The following is a 13,295-nucleotide window of genomic DNA, read 5'->3' as shown; positions in this document are numbered from 1 at the left end:
CTTGGTTTTTATTTTACATTAAATCTCCTGTTTCACTTAATCCATTGTTCAAAAAATCGATGCTATACCTTCTGTCTTATGCGATCTTAAAGTATTAGGTTGTCTTTTATTTACAACTGAAACTAATGTCTATTGCTACATCTTTAACTAATCAAACTGATCGTTCTTGATTGTGTAGATTTTGTATATTCACAAGTTCTCTTTCCTTCTTGCTGCCAAGTGTTTGGTATTCAACCAATTGTCAAAGTGATTATTTTAATTTTAGATTTTAGTATTTTATTTATTTAACCTCCGTTAGTTTTCTGTCTCTTTATTCTTCTGAGTGTTCAGTATACAACCAAATGATTTGATGGATCATTATTTTTGCAACAAATAAAATTTGGTTATAGGTATATATAAGGTTGTTTTGGTCACTGTAATTTGTTTTAATCATGTTCAATAAAGTAATCATGTATTTCTAATTTTACTAATCCTTTTTTAAAATTATAAGCAGACGTTAAGTACTATACAATAATAACCCAGCACAGACTAGGATATAAGTAATTATTTAATCTATTTCTTCTATTCCCAAGGGAACAATGACATCTAAGCCAGCGTAAAAGGGTGACAAAGAAACATCAAGTTAAAATCCGAAAAGAACTTAGAAAAAATTAGGAAAAGGAAAGGAAGAAGTACTCTTGTAGTTTTGATTTTACCCACATGAATAGTTAATGGATCTATATCCAGCTTTATGCTTTGTAACTCGATCAGGATTATTTTTCTTTTGGGAGACTGCTCATCTTGAATCCTCTTGATTCTCTTACTAATGTTTCTCCTTTTTACTGGCTTGATGATGATTCCAAAACGTAATCATCACATATCTCCAGGCATACAGACCCATTAACTCTATTTAAAAGTGTATTATGTTCTAAACAGTATAAATACACATATCTATCAACTTACATTGTGTTGTAATTTGCACGAAAAGCAGAAAACTTAAGCCTTATTAATTAGCATTTAGCAGTCTCATTCTCTTATATACCCAGAAAAGGCAAACAACAACAACAATAGATCGCCATCCAGATCATGAAAAGAGAAAAGAAACTCAAATCTAAAGCATGGGGTGGTACCTGAAACAAACGGCTGCAGTAATCTGGCCACATCCAAAACACACCATTGAGAATGTTCAAGAAATTAAGAACATCTAAACCAAAAACCCTTAACTCATAAATTAAGACAAATCATCTTTCACTGACCAATTCGATGGCCTTATTCACTCTTTATTTGCTAATATTCAAAGGGAGACGTACAGTTTATGGTTTTGCTTTAAATATAGCTTCACTCTACAAGGGAAAGAAAACACAAAGACTAGCTATCAATAATCGTCAGTTCTTGTCTTCAATTAGACAGTTAGTTTTTGAAGTTTCGGACATCTAAACAGATTGATGAGAGAAAGTAGAGGGTGAAAAACCCTAGATATGCAAAACATAAGCAGCTGTCTCATTCTGACTTGACAAGATCGATCTGAGATGCTTCAATCTGCTGAAGGATAATGATACTATAAGGAACGACAGGACGTGTCAATAATCTACTGGTTTATCACTCACTCATACCCTATCTATCGAGGAAATACTCCCTCTTCTTCTCCTCGATTCCAGGAACTCTCTTTTTGTCATAAAATCTTCGTCTCTAGGTTAGCTATCAATTCAAGTCATTTTGTGGAAGCTACAAAAATATTTATGTGTTCTCATAGAATGAAACCAACATCGATCTATCAAACAAGAAGGGCAAAGAGGAAACAAAAAAGAAAGAAAGAAAATTAGATAGATGAGAGCTACCAAACTCAAAAAGCTTGCCGCGGCTGGAAAAGACGATGAGAGCTACCTCAGCATCACAAAGAACAGAGATTTCATAGGCTTTTTTGAGCAAACCATTTCTTCTTTTGGAGAATGTTACTTGACGGTTGATCTTGTTTTCTATTCTCTCCAAAACTACCTTTCCTCTACCCATTTTTGTTTGTTTCTTTCTTTCACTTTGAAGAAAACCTAGGAACAAAGCAAACATTGTATCATTTTTCTCATTCTTTTAATCACTTCTTTTCTCATTTGAGCATTAATTATGGCTTAGTCTTACTGATAGAGACAATGTGTCCGTATAAGAGCCAGAGTCTTTGTCTTGAGGAGTGTGAATGATGTAAAAACAGAAAGTTGTAGCATATAAACTTTATTTTGTTAGCATATAAACGGAAAGTTACCTTTAAGGGTTTCAAAATTTAATATCGATAATACATGCTTTTATTTCTAAATACATAATTTTATTTCTAATGTATTTCGTAGTAGTCTGCCTATGTCTTTGAAATTTCAAATAAATTATATTTTTTTACGAAACTTATTAAAAATATCCTAAAATCAAGAACAAATATCATTTTTATTATATAATTTTTTTCAAAACTACTATTTTAAAACTTGTGGTGTGAAAAAAAAACTGTAATTTTGAAAAAAATTAAAAAGACTCTATTTTTAAAATTTTAACACATAATAAATAAATAAATTTGATGAAAATTAAGAAAATATAAGTATTTTTATTTATTTTTTATTCATACGAGGCCTGATGGGCTATGAGTCACATAACATAAGCTAAATATTTCCTTATACTCACTGTAAATATAAAAATAAATAAATAATATATATATATATATATATATATATATATATATATATGATTTTTGCACATAAGCATAGTTTTTACATATAAATATAATAATGATATGTAATTTTCATATTTAATATATTGTTAATATTAATAATATTACAATAAATTATTTTTTATTTAATCAATAACCACAATCCTAAAAAATTTATATGATTAATATAATAATTAATAAATTAATTTTCAATCTTAAAATATTTTATATTAATTTATATAAATAATTAACATATAATTAATAAATTAATAAAAAATACGATTTGTTGTTAATTATATCATTTATTGCTAGTCAAATATATGCGTCTAAATTTTTTAAATAAAAATTTTAACTTAAATGTCTCGAAAGCCAAATGTATTATTAATTCTTTAATTTTTAATCTATATTTTTCAGCCAATCAATTTTTTATTTCATTTTATTTTTTTATATCTTTTTGATTCGTTAATTAAAACAAAAATAAAAATATATCAACTAAATAAAATAATAAAAAATATCATAAAATATGTGCAAAAAAGTTTTAATTAAAAAATATAAATTTGGTACTTATTATGCTAAACTTATATATATGCTAAATCAAAATATAATCTGAAATGAACCTATAATTCATTTTTTTTTTAAATGGAAAAAGGAACGATTTTGTATAGCTTTAACGATAATGGAATTCCGAAAGGCAAAGGGCATTAGCCAGTCCCTTCTCATTCTTTCTTGGAAAATTTATATGCACAAAAACAAAATCGCTTTCCGAGTCAGGAAAGGATATGGTTACAAGCGTAGGAGGACACGTGTCTAGTTGCTACGGGTTTCGAATTTTCGTACAGCGAAAAGTCACATAGATGATACCTCTGTGGATTGGAACTTCAAGTTTTTTGTCGCTCTCTCTCTAGAACTATACGACAACAGCATTGTCTGAGGCTACGTGTCCATCAATGAACAGCCAGTAGGAATTAAAATTTTCAAGTGTATCAATGAGGAGCCTTACTTGCGAATTGGATTTGTTTTTGGGAGAAATGTGCATTTTTTATCTTTAATATTTGCTGCCAGGATCGGATTAGTTTTTAAATTAGATAATTGCTTGCTTTTTAAGTAATTTAACTTTAATATCAATAAAAATTACTAAAAATTAAAACTAAATAATATCATATACTATAAATTAACTGTTATATAACTAATTAAATATAAATATATATTTTTTTAATGTTGAATCTTTTATTGGAGAATAAAAATAAATTTCCATAAAAAGTATTTTTATTAGAAAAATTAATAATTAAATTTTAAAAACAATTAAAATGAAACACAAGGCCTATGGTTGGTTAGAAAATCATCGATATGCATCTAAAGAATGAAGATTCTATTTTTATAGATCAATTCAAGTCGCAGTCACATAAATAAATGTTGTAAATGCTAAGTATAATATATATTTATAATTTTTTTCATGTAATAAAAAATTTGAAAATAAAAATAAATAAAACATAATTCATTACTGTGATTTAAAATGATAGAATTAATTAAAATTTTTATTGAATAAATTTTTGAGTTTCAATAAAAAATAAAGTTTTTATATTTAAATCTAAACTTTTTATATTTATATCTAAGTAATTGTAAATCATGTAGAAAAAATAAATGAAGCAAGCAATGAAATTAATGTAAATAGTTGACATTTAAAAATATTTTAGTAAATAATGATACAAACCAATAATACCAATTATTGAAAAGATATTTTTGTTATTTTATTTATAAATTAAAAGATAATTTTTTTCAGGATAGAGTTAATATGGTAACTTTTTATAAAAAGTTTATTATCTAATATAGATGTATATCTTCATCTATTTATAGATAAGAGATATATATTTATTGATTTTAAAGAATTAAATATGTATTAATTATTAAATTTTAAAATATAAAATATTTATATATTTTTAATTTTTAGAAATTATGGTTATTGTCCCAACAAATGACAAGCATTAAGTGAATCTGAAAATGATTGATGATAATGTGAGCTTGTAGTGAATCATATTTATTGAGAGCGGAGAGTCGCTGTTAGAAAATGGTATCCAAGTGGACATAAATATATCATCCGATGACATCAAAAACAAATCTCAATTCTCAAAGTTGTCTTAAACTGCCGTTGGCTCTTTATTGAGATGATGAATTTGATGCATGCGGGAATAACTGTAATGGAACTAAGAATAACAATTGACTGCTTGTAATATTGTCTTAAAACGACTATTTTTTTTTTTATTATGAAAAACATATTTCATGGATTAATTTTTTAAACTCTCTTTATATTAAGGAAATTTCAAATATTATTTACATAATAAAAGTTAACTGTGGTATGAATAATTAGATTAATTACTTAAAAAAATTAAAAGAGTCTATTTAGTTTCGCTTGCAATATTGAGAGCCTATTTAAACCATATTATAGAGGAAATAGCTTTAATGGAATTAATAATAATAATTGACTATTTTTCCTTTTATTATAAAAATATATTTTATGAATTAATTTTAAGACTCTCTTTTATATTAAAAAAATTTAAATATTATTTATATAACAAAAATTGATTTTGGTATGAATAATCAGGTTAATTTTTTTCATTTTATATAATTTAAGAATACAGTGTAAATAGACTTTCAAACTTTGGCAGCGCAGCTAAATAGGTTGTTTTGATTTTTCAAAGCAACTTTAATTCAAAATTTATTATCTTTAATTCAATATAAATTTTGTTTTATGAAAGTGAATTGGACTTTATTGATTGAGAAAGTGAATTTAATAAAAAGTAAAAAAAAAAAATTTAAAATTAAAATTTAATAGACGAATAACTACTTACTAATAATAACATCAAAATAATTATGAATTCTTAATAAGTATTTTAATTATTTTAATCTAAAAAAATAACTCCCACCTTTAATGAAATTAGCCTATTTAGCGCGCGAGAAGATCTAAAAATATATTCGAACCTATTCATATATTTTAATTTTAAACTGAATTCTAAAATGGAGATGGGCTTTGCTACGTATCAAAATGGGCATTCGGTCAAGTCTTCTGCACTTTGTTGACCTTCTGTTGTTAGGGCTCTGTCATATGCTTCTCTTTTAGGGCTCTTTTTCCCTTTACTTTCTAAATCTCCTTATCTGATTTTTATCTTTCGAGCATTTATTTTCTGTATTAAAGATACTATTAACTTTTTTCTTTGAAATTGTGTTTGTATAAAGATAAAAAATGGGAAGGAAAAGCCATCCAACTCTATCAATCTGTGGTCTCTTTTGTTTTTCCAGGGATAATTGGGCTACTAGCCCGAATGCGAATCCAATTTTTATTTCTTTTCTTGGAGCTCGATTTGATGGACCATAAGAAAAGAAAACTGAATTGAATTGTTTTATTTTCAATTTTTACGACTAAAAATATGAAAGACCATCTCTTGATTGACCGTCCCTCTTTCCTCCCTGTACGGCAGAGGAAAAATATCAGAAAAGAAAAATAAAATAAATCATTTGAGATGGAAAAAAAAGGAAGTTCACATGATGGGGTGACATACAAGTGAAGATAAGTACACGAGGCACTCATGGATTCCCTCAACACACAAAATTATTTGACTCGGCTCAACCTTTTTTAATTTATTTTTAAATAAAATTCTCAGATCCTCTCTTCTCACTCTCACTCTCACACTCACTTCCCTCTGTATCAAACGCATAAAGAACAGCGATCACAATACCTGCTTAATTACCCCAACAATGGCGTCCTCTTCCTGTTTAAGAATAGAAACCATCTTCTCTTCCACATTCTCTAAGCTTAAGCAATCTAATCCAAATCGAAATGCCACTAATATCATTTCTTCTTCTAATTCTTCTCGTCTTTTGTATCCAGAACTTCCTATTTTAAGAACAACCTCACCTTCTTTTCGCTCCCTCTCTATCAAAGCTTCCTCTTCGACTGCCATCGCTGAACCAGAAGGCATCAAGATTAATTCACTTCCAACTAAGCCTATTGAAGGTCAGAAGACAGGAACTAGTGGTCTTCGAAAGAAGGTATTACCATTTTCTTTTCCTCTTCATTTAATTTGATTTCGTTTTCAGTCTCGACAAATTTCTTTTTGGGCAGGTTAAAGTTTTCATGCAAGAAAATTACCTAGCAAATTGGATCCAGGTATATTATTTTTTTGTTCTTTTACATGGTTTCTATCTGAGCAGCTTTGAATTTATTAATTTATCAGTTTCTTAGTATTTATAGTTTTTTTTCTTTTCTGGTGAATTATGTTTAGGCATTATTTAATTCATTACCGCCAGAGGATTACAAGAATGGGTTATTGGTCTTAGGAGGAGATGGTCGTTATTTCAACAAAGAAGCTGCACAGGTCAATATTTTTATTTATATATTTTACCTTTTTTGCCCTTGTTCTTGGTTATTTTATTTCTTTATCTATCTCTTAGTTGTTTTGATTTGGAAATGTAGATAATCATCAAAATTGCGGCTGGAAATGGTGTTGGTAAAATCTTAGTGGGCAAGTGAGTATTGGTATCTGCCTTTTGTTGTCATAAGTGATCAATGCTTATGTAAAGAAAGATTAATGTGGTATAACGACCGATGCTAGGAAAAATCTACCTATGTCAATCTCACCACAATGAGCAATGCTAAGACAATGCCAATGTTGCTTGTCTTTAAACTTTATTGATGGTATTGTTATGGACCTTAATATTCCACCACTGCAGGGAAGGTATTATATCTACACCAGCTGTTTCTGCTATAATCAGAAAGCACAGGGTGAGAACATGGATCTCTTCTATTTTTAAGCTGTGATTCTGCGACTCTCATCTAATCCTTATATTTTTTTTCCATTTCTCTTTCTTAATTAAATGATTTTTCCTTTTTAAATTTTCAGGCGAATGGTGGATTTATAATGAGTGCAAGTCATAATCCTGGAGGCCCTGAATATGATTGGGGTATCAAGGTGCTTGTACAGCAAATTATGCATCCCCACCTCAATTTTTGTCTCTATGATATTCTTCTCCATGAAATGTGGCTACAGTTTAACAACCAACCTCTGACTGGCTCTCTCTGTCCTATTCACTAGCTGCATGAGAGTGGGGAATTAAGTGTGATAGAGGCAAATATGCATAATACATTAAAAAAAAAACCTATCATTAGTCTTGGTTATTCTGCTCTTAGAAAAGTTGTTAGTTTCCCTACTTTTCATCTTTAATTGAAAATTTTAAAGTATGCTGACCTTTTCGATTTGCTGGTTAGGAAAACATTCTTAAACTATTGTGGTGAGAAAAGGTTATGGATATACATGGGTCAGGGTCAACTTGAATATTACAAAGTCTTTTACATGTAGCAGTTTGCATATTTGCAAATTAACTGTTGGATTTAGTGCTATGCTTATGTAGATCATGCAACATGCATCCAAATGTCAATCAGATATTTTAGTAACTTTAACTAAGAGAGGAAATATTATATTAGTAGTGAAATATTAAATCATATTTGATTGATAACAAATGTGGTATGCATTACTTTATAAAGTAGTAAATCTGATAATTAGTTTGTTAACATATGAATTACAGTAGAAGCTATGGGATATGGTAAAAGGTTATTCAACATACACATATATTTGCGAATGACACACATTTACGTGTTTGTTTAAAAGGTTATTCAACGTACACATATATTTGCGAATGACACACATTTACGTGTCTGTGTGTGGGATTCACTAAACTATCATGCGGTGTAAGAATGGTTTAATTCCACAAATTAGTCAAAAGTTACAAATCCCCTATTTGATGTAAATCCCATGTTTCTGTTGATTTTTCAGTTTAATTATAGCAGTGGGCAACCTGCACCTGAATCAATCACCGACAAGATCTATGGGAATACCCTTTCTGTAAGTATTTGGTATCTTTCTTAAGAATTGTAATATGCTTCTTGACTGTCCTTCTTTAAAGAGAAAAATGAGCTCATTATGAATGCCTAACCATATAGTTTTACCATATCCTTATTGCAAGCAAAAAACTAATAAGTAGTTTTTCCAACTGCAATTGAACATCATGAGCTTTCATTTGTTGAAGTAAAGTGATCATTAGCTGGCTATAGCCTGATATTTCCTTTTGTTATTAATTTTGTAATTATCATGCAGATCTCTGAGATTAAAATGGCAGACATTCCTGATGTTGATCTTTCTTCTCTTGGAGTTGCAAAACATGGAAACTTCATTATTGAAGTAGTGGACCCAGTTTCTGATTATTTGGAGCTAATGGAGGTTAGAAACAAAAGAAAATTCCATCTTTGGATGGCCACTCTTGTGGATTGATCATCAATAATTGTGTTTGAGATTCTTTGCAGAATGTATTTGATTTTGAACTCATCAGAAGTCTTCTTTCACGTTCAGATTTCAGGTATATGTGGTCTCTGCTCAATCAAATTCTAGTTTTCTAGTTGGTGGTTCATGCATATCATTGTCTCTTGTATGCTACTTCATATGAGGGGCAGGTTTTCTTGTTGTTTCAGCGACTACTATGTTCTTGATTTTACGGACAAAGATAATGTGTTCAGGCCATCTTATTGTTAGACATACTCCTCTTTTAATGAATCCTCATATCATATATCTCAATGCGAATCAATATTTCCCTACCTGCACCTATCTTTGCAAGCTTGTTTCACTAGGCAGGTCTACCTGCCGTCATATCTACTGTTGCATTTGTTCTTCAAAATTTCAGTTAACCGCTATTGCAGAAATCTTTAGCTTGACTGTTATATTCTGTCATTGCAATATCTGTTCTTTTATTCTTTTCTGTCCATACAGAATTGTGTTTCACATACAAGCTATACTCTCTTGCAATCACATGCATTATTGAATCTTTCATGTGCTTAAAGTTTATTTGGCATTATTTTTAGGTTTATATTTGATGCCATGCATGCTGTTACTGGTGCTTATGCAAAGCCCATCTTTGTGGACAAGCTGGGGGCTAGTCCGGTATGTTCTGCATTTGAAGTATCTAGAAAATAATTCTTAAACATGCCTAAGTTCTTGACTGAATTAGATTTTCCTACACAGAATTCAATTTTAAATGGAAGTCCTTTGGAGGATTTTGGGCATGGTCATCCTGATCCTAATCTTACGTAAGATAATGCTACTTCCTTTAAAAATCTGAAGTGATCTATAATTTTGAAAGCATACTGACTTGGACTGGTATTATAAAACAGATATGCCAAGGATTTGGTGAATATTATGTATGGTGAGAATGGGCCTGATTTTGGCGCTGCAAGTGATGGTATGTTAAAGAGATAGAGGGTCTGGAGTCCAGTCTGATATATTTCCATTTCCCTGTTTGCATATATGCTTAGATTCACTTGTATTAAGTATTGCATTCGATGATTTCTTTTGAGGGTTTTCTTTGTGTTGAAATTATTGGAAGGACATAAGCAGAGGGTTGAAAGCTCGAGTCTGCATGAATATGTAATGCATATATCAAGAGGTGCATTGAATATTGTAAATGTATTATGAAATTGTGATCTCTAGTAATCTATCTTTTTTTCTGTGATGTGCATTTAGAAGGTCTGTCTATGAATTTATCATTTGCATGCTTATTTTGTAAAAATAAAAAAAAAAAGTCTGAGATTAGGTGAAGTTGCAGAACAATTTTCCTGGATAGATGATATTACATGGAGAAAAGTAGTCAAAAGAACAAAAACATCCTGCACTATGAAATATTGGAGGAAATTTGGAGTCATTGGAATCCAAAATTCTAGTCTCCATATAATGATGTAATTATGGTGCCAAACGTTACTTGAGTCCACTTATTACATCAGAAGTTCAAAACATTAGTCTCTATCATCGGATTGTTATATGGAATTAAACTACAAAAAATATGTTTATTTGAAATTTTCTTTTCCTTTTTCATCATTTAGGAGATGGTGACAGAAATATGATCCTAGGTAGAGGGTTTTTTGTTACTCCTTCAGATTCTGTTGCTATCATTGCTGCCAATTCGCAGGGAGCAATTCCATACTTCAAGAATGGCCCTAAGGTAGGAGATTCTCCATCATTTCAGTCATATTTATTTTCAATCAAACAACAACAAATGACTTCTATTTCTAAATTTCAGGGTTTAGCTCGGTCCATGCCAACAAGTGGTGCACTGGATCGTGTGGCTGAAAAATTAAATCTACCTTTTTTTGAGGTGAAGCATAGCACAATAAAAATAGTAAATGTTATGAAGAAATAGATAATGGGCAGTTAAATTTTGCTAATCCTATTGATTGCTCTTCTTGCTTTCAGGTCCCCACTGGCTGGAAATTTTTTGGAAATCTTATGGATGCTGGAAAGTTGTCAATTTGTGGGGAAGAAAGTTTTGGAACTGGTTCTGATCACATTCGTGAGAAGGATGGCATATGGTAATTATCTATGACATGTACATTTATAAACAAAAACACCCAAATTTACCGACACTGAGGTGCCTTAATTCTTTTTCTTTTCATTTTATTGTTTGTCAATTAATTCCCTAATTTGGCCTGGCTATGTAATTCTGGTTCACCAATTATGTTGCTATAAAGAGCTACCCAGGCATCTTGAATTTTATTTGCATGCAAAAATGTTTCAGCACAGCATTATACCTCTTAAATTATGACTAAACCCTTGGAATCATACCCTGCAAGCTTTGTCCCACATCTCAGAAATTTTATGTCCATTATAATTTTGGCGTATGATTTTGTGAAGGTCTCCAGTTAATTATTTGGTGGTTGTACCCTTTGATGAACTGTTGAAATCATTTCCTGAGAGCTTATTTCGTAGCAACAGAGAGCCTGGCAGTCTCACACTCTGCCATGAACTTTGTGTTGCGACCAATTCTGTTGGGTGGGAGCCCTATCATATATTGCTTTATCTCTTCCATCAAGGAGAAAGATGCATGGACTAGGTAGATAATCCATTTTTGTCTATTGTCACAGAACTGCATGCCATGCCACCTAGCTAAATTCCATTTGACACATATTTGGTTGACCTTGTATCTGTCAAAGGAAAGTTTGTCACAATACGTATGAAGTTTCTGTAATAGAGATAGTCTAAAAATGATCTCCATATCTGATCCTCAAAAACCTCTTCAGAATTGTGTTGCTTATGTCATAAATGCCGGGTTCTAGCGTGTCATTGATGTCGGTTCTATTTCCTCTAGTTCGATCATATTTCAGTTATGCTTTTACTAGTTTAGAAGTGACTGATGATTTTCATTTGTGAAGGAAATGGGAATCATCTACATGTCTTTTTTCTTCCCAAATTTTTGGTTTAGCATATCTTTCTTCATTCTGTTTCCATAACTTGTCGAATTTAATGTGAAATTACTTAAACTTTTCAAATGGCAGGGCAGTGTTAGCTTGGCTTTCAATTATTGCTCACAGAAATAGGGACAAGAAACCAGGGGAGAAGTTAATATCTGTTTCTGATATTGTGAAAGAATACTGGGCAACATATGGAAGAAATTTCTTTTCTAGATACGACTATGAAGTAAGAAGCATCACAACTATAGTTTACGTATTTTCACTATATTTTTAAGTTGAATCCTCTTGGGAGAGATGCAACTCCTTAACGCATTTTTTTTTTGGATTTTTTTCCTAAAAAAGGAATGCAAGTCTGAAGGAGCAAATAAAATGATAGACTATCTTAGAGATTTGATTTCTAAGAGCAAACCGGGTGAAAAGTATGGTAAGCTCGTGTGCAAACTCTTCTCGCTGAATATGATTAATACGTTTCAGCAAAGTAGTGACCATTGTAAAATCTGTTAATACAGGAAGTTATGTCCTTCAGTTTGCTGATGACTTCAAGTACACTGATCCTGTAAGTCAAAATGCAATTGATGTTTATCTTTCTTCTTTGCTTTGTTTCCCTAAGGCAGTAACTGTATACTACTACTGTTGTTTTTGCCCTTTTCCATTTTCTAAAATTCTTCAGGTCGATGGAAGTGTGGTCTCAAAGCAAGGGGTCCGGTTTGTTTTTACTGATGGGTCAAGGATCATTTTCCGGTTATCTGTATGTGCCAATGTTGATTATTCCTTTTAGCATTTGAAGCTTTAATGACACTATTTTGAACATGATTGTAATTCCATGCGTTCAGGGAACTGGATCTGCAGGTGCAACTGTTAGAATGTATATCGAACAGTTTGAACCTGATGTGTCTAAACACGAGATGGATGCCCAAACAGCCTTAAAACCGTTAATAGGTAACTTCTACTGTTGTTTATGCAACTGTAGAAAAACTAATTTGCACATTACACAAAGTTTTAATCTTTTGATAGTGATTACTACTAATGTTTTTTGGTTGGTTTTCAGACCTGGCATTGTCTGTATCAAAGTTGGAGGACTTCACAGGAAGGGAGAAGCCTACAGTCATCACATAAAGCCTCTATCACCGTGTAGTCTCATGAATGAAGCGCTGTCCTGAGTTATGCTCAAAGCAGGTCTCGGAAATAATTTATTTTTTCTTTTAGGTTGAATTTGCCTCGAATTTCTTTTCCTGCTTAATTTTGGTTGTCTTGTAGCTATTTGCTATGATGATACAATAAGCCTCCCTGTATAATATGTGAAAACCCGCAAATGGAAATAAAATTCTCCATGATAGGTGCTTGTCTTTT

General features: G+C 30.8%; 1 protein-coding gene across 1 annotated transcript; it reads left to right on the top strand.

Moving 5' to 3' along the window:
• Nucleotides 1-6,152: 6,152 nt before the first annotated feature.
• Nucleotides 6,153-13,295, top strand: LOC8258327 (phosphoglucomutase, chloroplastic). The gene is made up of 21 exons (XM_002510825.4): nt 6,153-6,706; nt 6,780-6,824; nt 6,940-7,032; nt 7,131-7,183; nt 7,388-7,439; nt 7,558-7,626; nt 8,488-8,556; nt 8,809-8,931; nt 9,015-9,067; nt 9,567-9,645; nt 9,727-9,791; nt 9,876-9,943; nt 10,581-10,699; nt 10,778-10,852; nt 10,951-11,066; nt 12,030-12,171; nt 12,288-12,369; nt 12,455-12,501; nt 12,616-12,693; nt 12,779-12,884; nt 12,994-13,295. The coding sequence occupies exons 1-21, from the start codon at nt 6,413-6,415 to the stop codon at nt 13,059-13,061; spliced, it is 1,896 nt and encodes a 631-aa protein (XP_002510871.1). The 5' UTR covers nt 6,153-6,412; the 3' UTR covers nt 13,062-13,295.

This window comes from Ricinus communis, chromosome 4 (genome assembly GCF_019578655.1).
Source record: "Ricinus communis isolate WT05 ecotype wild-type chromosome 4, ASM1957865v1, whole genome shotgun sequence".
NCBI classification, from domain to species: Eukaryota; Viridiplantae; Streptophyta; class Magnoliopsida; order Malpighiales; family Euphorbiaceae; genus Ricinus; species Ricinus communis.
This window is presented reverse-complemented; position numbering and strand designations above follow the sequence as displayed.

Excerpts from the sequence above, each read along its gene's own strand:
- LOC8258327 (XM_002510825.4), top strand. The coding sequence starts at position 6,413 with ATGGCGTCCTCTTCCTGTTTAAGAATAGAAACCATCTTCTCTTCCACA. Across the intron at positions 11,067-12,029 it reads CGTGAGAAGGATGGCATATG|GGCAGTGTTAGCTTGGCTTT; the intron begins GTAATTATCTAT and ends TTCAAATGGCAG. Across the intron at positions 12,694-12,778 it reads GGATCATTTTCCGGTTATCT|GGAACTGGATCTGCAGGTGC; the intron begins GTATGTGCCAAT and ends CCATGCGTTCAG.